The following is a 5,917-nucleotide window of genomic DNA, read 5'->3' as shown; positions in this document are numbered from 1 at the left end:
GAGTACATATTCAATCAATATATCTATTCTATTAATTATTGTTCTAATGAGTACGGAAAATTGTAAAAGTAAAACATTCAAAAAAATTTAAAATATTCTTGCTTGAAAAAAATGTTGGAATGCCACAATTTAATACAATTATGTCAAATAGTAAGAATTTAATTTGTTAAAAACAAAAACAAAAATATACGGAAGAAGAAGTTACTCATCACTCCACCCGTACTACTGGTTTTTCAGTTTTTTATATTTTTATATATCTATATAAAAAATTAGGTACGAAAAAAAAAACTATTTAAAAAAAAAAAGTGCAATGGCACACACTCCAAGAGGCTAGTCTCAGTAACATTTTTTCATTTTCAAAATAAATACAAAAGGATGACAACCTTTTTTTTTAATTGAAATGTGTCAAACCATTGAGACTTATCATAATTGTAAACCATTTTCATCACCCTCTGTCACTAATTCAACTAGCCCCACTTGCTACTTGATGGGGTCAATATTGGCCCCAGCGGTGTTCGATCGATTAAGGCTAAAAAGGCAGGCCAACCATGCATCCTACCTACCTCTACATCAAACTCAAAAGAAAGGTTAATTGTCCATGTATTATGAATTATAGGAGTCGATACATGAGTCGTCGCAACATATGATTTTATTCTGGGGTCCCGTCTCATCTCATATTGCGGCTCATTCGAGAAAAATAATTACTTGGAACTATGATATACATTTAGCATCACATGGATGATAGATCTGTCCAAGATTCGGATGAATCATGTACTTCTTTTAACACAGTGGGGTTGCATGCACTTGTTGAATATTACATTCATCAATTAGTAACTCAACTTTCCCCAAACTATAGATCATATTAACCAGAGTAAGGTAACCTGCAAAACAAGGAAAACACAATAGAAGAATTATAGAGAGAGAAAAAATACATAGTGAAGCAATTTTGCTCAAAATCAACATTGCCACATAATTAGTACTAATTCAAGAGAAAGTACCGTAGTTTTTTGTTAATTAGCTGACCACATTATGTAGCAGTCAATCGATTTATAACTGTAGATTACAACTCATGTAACCAGTGGATTCTACCTGCCGCATAATGTTCGTCGCTAACGTACTTCATGGCAGGTGTTGGTAGCGACATGTCCATTTAAAATTGGAAAATGCTTTCTTGCCAAAGTAAATATAGGCATGCAAATACTCGTCTAAACAATTTTTACCCTTTAAAAATATTGCTTACGAAAATGGTCATGAGATTTGGATTAGTAATGTCATGGGTACTTATGCAACGGGTGTATACAATGTCCCTCTCTAAGTCAGGAGCTAGCGCATGAGAGTCGATTGGGAGAGGATGAATTTTCTAAAGATTAGGGCATATCAGTAGAAATTAATGCATCATATCAAGAGTACTAATTAGACTAATTAAACGCACCCCAATTTGAGAGATGTATCTGAGCTCTCATAGTCTTGCGGAGCGCTGTTAGAGTTGCAGAGGTTGGTGGTGACAGACTCTGATGACTGACCCTCCTCCATAACCATGTTTTCTGAATCGGCCCGAACCGGCCTCTGGCTATTATGTTTCTCCAGCACCTTCAACAACCATACCAAGAACCATTACCAGAGAAAGACTCGAAACATAAACATAGATGAAGAATTAATGGAGAGATCTTATACTTGCTGTCTCAGCCGTTCATTCTCTTCAACCAATCGCATCGCCTGCACGTTCATATACAAATCATGTCAAGGAAATAGAGAAGAGGAAAATAATTATATGGAGGGCAATATTTATTGTCTTCACCTCATTCTTTTTTCCTTTTTTTTCTTATCAAAATAAGCATGAACCATCTTTCATTTGCACAATGGAATGTGTTGGAAGATTACAATTGAAATCATTTTCAGGCTCAGGGAAGTCTACTCCCATGGTCGCCCTAGGAAACAGACAGGGCACAACAAAGACGATAATATCCACATAATCAGATCCTCAAATCATTACACAGATACATTGATTCGTATTGGTAATGCAGTACCCTAAACTTTTGACATATGTTCAGTTACTTGAAACATGGGAAGTCGTGAAAATGATAGAAACTTAATTGAAATTGGATCAACTACTCCCCTAATCAATCTAATTTCTGAATTTTCAAGTACTAGATCACGGATTGTGATGTGAAGTTCACATTATTACTTTAGGAAAAAAAATAATTTCAATACTCATGTGTTAGTAAAAGTAAGAGAAGTCGGGAATAAGAATAATTCCAATACGCATCCCAATCCGAACATCATAATATTTACGGCCTTTTAATTAACCCAGATATTATGCATGTCTGAAAGCAATGTCATATATCAAAGGATGATAACTTTAGGTATGATTTTATAGGTAGGTGATTTTATAGTTGAAAGAGTCTAACATTGCTTTCGAGATCGCTGATCTCTTTCATAATCTTTTCACCCTGAAAAAGACATACACAAAGATTTCCATTAGACACACATATACAGAGACCCCAATCTAGATTCAAGAGACTAAATACAGACCTTTTTCTCTATTACGCGGCCCAATCCAGCTTCAAGAGACTTCTCCAGTTGCTGCAATTCTTCCAAATTTAATCCTTGGATATCTTCTCCCCTTATCTGCCTATATGTCAACGATTTTATTTCTAAATTATGGAGTATAAACAGTAATTATTATTTGAAACAGAGACTTATAAATACCTAAGTTGTTGACTTTGTGCTGTAATTTCCTTGCTCAACGCAGAGTAGTTGCTGTTCTCCACTAGCTACATCAGAGTCAATAATTCTTATAAATCAAAATATAAAAATGAAAAATCGGAAAAACAATATATAATCCGAAATAAACTCAGATACTTTTTAATCAAATTTTGATTGTATACAGAACAAACTCCGAAGAATTACTCGTTTAAAATAAGCTCTTTTTCCGACTCTCTTACATAGGGCAGAAACTTGAGAAAACACAATAAGTCGTGTCCCTAACATTTTCCTTAACCGAGCATGCCGTGTGCATGTAGCATCCACTCACACACACATCCACAACGCACGACTCAATGAAAAATTTGATTTCATTCTAGCTAGGGCTCACATATAAATACTTTCCAAGACTTCAAAACAAAAGGAAAAAATCTCGAATTGGACCGATATGTTGAATCATTGAGACTAATAATTGTGGAAGGGTTAGCTCAACCGTTACTTCCTAGAGAACAAACAAAAACACAAGGCTTAAGATTACCATACAAAACACTTCAAGAAGATGAGATCAAAGTTTTAATGAATTGGGAAGGAGAGACAACACATCACATTATATGCATTTATTTATGTCTACATATGGTATATAAAGGACGAACCTGTAACTCAAGAGATGGTTGTTCTATTTTCGAGAGATTCTTTGCGTGCAAGTTGTGACGTTCTAGAATTTCCTTCGTGCTTCAGAAAAGAAAAATAATACACGTCACTAGCTGGTTAACTAGAAAGCTTCAAAGCAAATAGCAGTAAATGAAAAATAACAAAAATGGAAAGGACATAAAAAGATGTTATTCACATTTTAGTGAAATTTTTTGGTTTAGCATTTCGAAGATGCTGCTGCAACTTGTTACACTTTTAAACTTAAAATGTTCTTCCCCTCTAGAATCTTACATATATAGTATATGAGCAATTTTTGTTGTCATCGTGATACTGTCGTATGATATGACAAATTTATCTTAAAGTATTTACTCGTCATTCATTTATGTTATAACACGTGAATTAACAACACTCTGACAGTGTTTTTAACAGAAACAAAATTTTCTCAAACAAATTTGAAGCATTGTTCCAGAACCCAATAGAGGGAAACTTGAAAAAGAAAAATAGATGGCTGTAATTTATCAACTCCTTAAGGTGCAATTTCTTATTTTTGGCTGTTTTGATTTCTTTATAAGTAGTAAATTGTTTAGTCATGGTGGGTCAAACCCAACCATGGTAAAAAATGGGCGGTATCCAATAAGAATAGCAAGTGATTAGACCCCAATAAGAACAGTGTCTTATCCCTTGTTTGTTTTTATGTATATTATATGATTATATTCATCCCAGAAAACAAACATCCACATCCAAGTTCCAGACCTTTCACCCTATTTTACATACATTTATATACATACATATATATATATATATACACCCTCTTAATATTATTACAATATAGCTTGACTAGCGGAGCAGCTATTTCCATTGACGTGGTTCTTCCTCCTCCTCATTTTTCACCCCCAAAAAATAAACAAAACCGTACCCTCAAATTTTAAGCCTATCAATTTTCACGGATGATAAAAATATATATATAAAATAAAATAAAAATAGTGGGCTTGAGTTTGTGAGAGAGAGACCTGGAGCTGGCGTATTCAAAGAGTTTTCCAGTGGAAGAAAAGATGATAAGAGCAATATCTGCATCACAGAGAACGGAGAGCTCCTGAGCCTTCTTGAAAAGCCCTCTCCTCCGCTTGGAAAAGGTCACCTGCCTCGCCGTGGCGTTGTCGATCTTCTTGATCTGAATCTTCTCCCTCGCCATCGATCGATCTTCTGCTTCTGCTTCTTCTGCAAGCTTGTGAAAAAAGGAGAATGATATATTATAGAAAGAAAACTCTTAACTTTGTTTGGAATGGAATATTTTGCTTTCTTCTTTAGGGTTTAGTTATCTTCAGTCAGAGAATATAATCAGCAAAAAACTAACCAGAAAAGGCAAAGAAATTAGAAGCAAAAGGAAACGACGGCTAATTGGAGAGGGACAGGTCTGGTGCGAGAAGTGGCGGCATTTTGCCAAATTTAGCCAAGAATCTCTGGGGGCAAAGGCAAACCCTAAATATGCAATGAAATGAAATGCAAAATTTTAGAGAGAAAGAGACCCATCTCCATCTCTAGATTCTTAGATCCAGAGAGAGCTTTTTCAACACCAACAAGGCTCAGAAAATAAAAAATAAACCAACCAATTGGAGAAAAGAAACATTTTCTCAGGATAAGCTAGGGGAAGGGGCTTCTAGATTATTAGGTAAAAAGGGGATCTGTTTGGTGCCTTTTTAAGTTTTTATTTGCTTTGTATTTAATGATTTACTCACCAGTCTGAGTGAATCTGGGGTTTAGTGTTCTGTGAAACTTCAAGGCCACCAATGAGATTGGGAGAGAGAGACAAAAAATTATAGAGAGAGGGAATGTTTGTGGAAGTGTGGAAAAGGAAGGTCCTTTTTATGGTGAAGCAAACTACTGGCTGTTTTCCACGTCCTCGCCCTTTGGTCACTATTTCTTTGCCCTTTGGTTGCTTTAAAAAGGTATAACCGATGGTGTGAAAAACTGAAATGTTGAGTTTGCAGTGCAGGGGAAGCATTGAGCTCAATTTGGATGTATATTTTCTTAGTATAAGTCATGGTCTAAACTAAAGGGAAATGAGATTTCTCACACACACACAAATTATGTCATGTGAGTCAAACTTAAAACCTCCTCCAACTAGATAGACACAAATAGAACTAAACCAAGTGGTAAAAATGGTTAAAATTGTTGATGTGCAAGTGTTTCTGTCATGGTAGTCCCCACGCTCCCTCATCTCATTTTGAAGATATATAATTTATCATATGCGATATGTCCCTAATTAGAATCATTCTAAAGCATTTTCTCCATTCATCAATGTCTTTCTCGTCTTTTGAGGTCACAGTATTTGACATTCACATAGTAGAATGTGGCTAAAGTGAGTTATGAGTTTGATTTGTGCCCGCAAACAACGAAGAATGTCCAATTAATTGTTGGAAGCTGTTGAAACCAATTTCTTTAATGGAGACATCAGCATAACCTTTCCAAAGTTGCGTAATGGTTTTGATAAAGTCATCATGATTGACGGGTTGATCTGTGAGAACTTGAGCTAGAAGACCATAGATAAAACCAACAAAAGTGT

The 5,917-nt window shown here is 35.2% G+C and overlaps 1 protein-coding gene across 6 annotated transcripts; it reads right to left on the bottom strand.

The window, feature by feature from the left end:
* Nucleotides 1–582: 582 nt before the first annotated feature.
* SVP (K-box region and MADS-box transcription factor family protein) lies at nt 583–5,245 on the bottom strand. Of its 6 annotated transcripts, none has more exons than XM_008237381.3 (9): nt 5,091–5,245; nt 4,365–4,572; nt 3,357–3,435; nt 2,710–2,774; nt 2,533–2,632; nt 2,409–2,450; nt 1,675–1,716; nt 1,433–1,590; nt 583–881 (listed from the first exon to the last, which is right to left on the bottom strand). In XM_008237381.3, the coding sequence occupies exons 2-9, from the start codon at nt 4,544–4,546 to the stop codon at nt 863–865; spliced, it is 687 nt and encodes a 228-aa protein (XP_008235603.1). In that variant the 5' UTR covers nt 4,547–4,572; nt 5,091–5,245; the 3' UTR covers nt 583–862.
* Between the last annotated feature and the right edge of the window lie 672 nt (nt 5,246–5,917).

Source organism: Prunus mume, linkage group LG1 (genome assembly GCF_029339155.1).
Source record: "Prunus mume cultivar Tortuosa linkage group LG1, ASM2933915v1, whole genome shotgun sequence".
Lineage (NCBI taxonomy): Eukaryota > Viridiplantae > Streptophyta > Magnoliopsida > Rosales > Rosaceae > Prunus > Prunus mume.
This window is presented reverse-complemented; position numbering and strand designations above follow the sequence as displayed.

Excerpts from the sequence above, each read along its gene's own strand:
- SVP (XM_008237381.3), bottom strand. The coding sequence starts at position 4,546 with ATGGCGAGGGAGAAGATTCAGATCAAGAAGATCGACAACGCCACGGCG. Across the intron at positions 2,633-2,709 it reads GCACAAAGTCAACAACTTAG|GCAGATAAGGGGAGAAGATA; the intron begins GTATTTATAAGT and ends GTTGACATATAG. Across the intron at positions 2,451-2,532 it reads GCCGCGTAATAGAGAAAAAG|GGTGAAAAGATTATGAAAGA; the intron begins GTCTGTATTTAG and ends TGTCTTTTTCAG.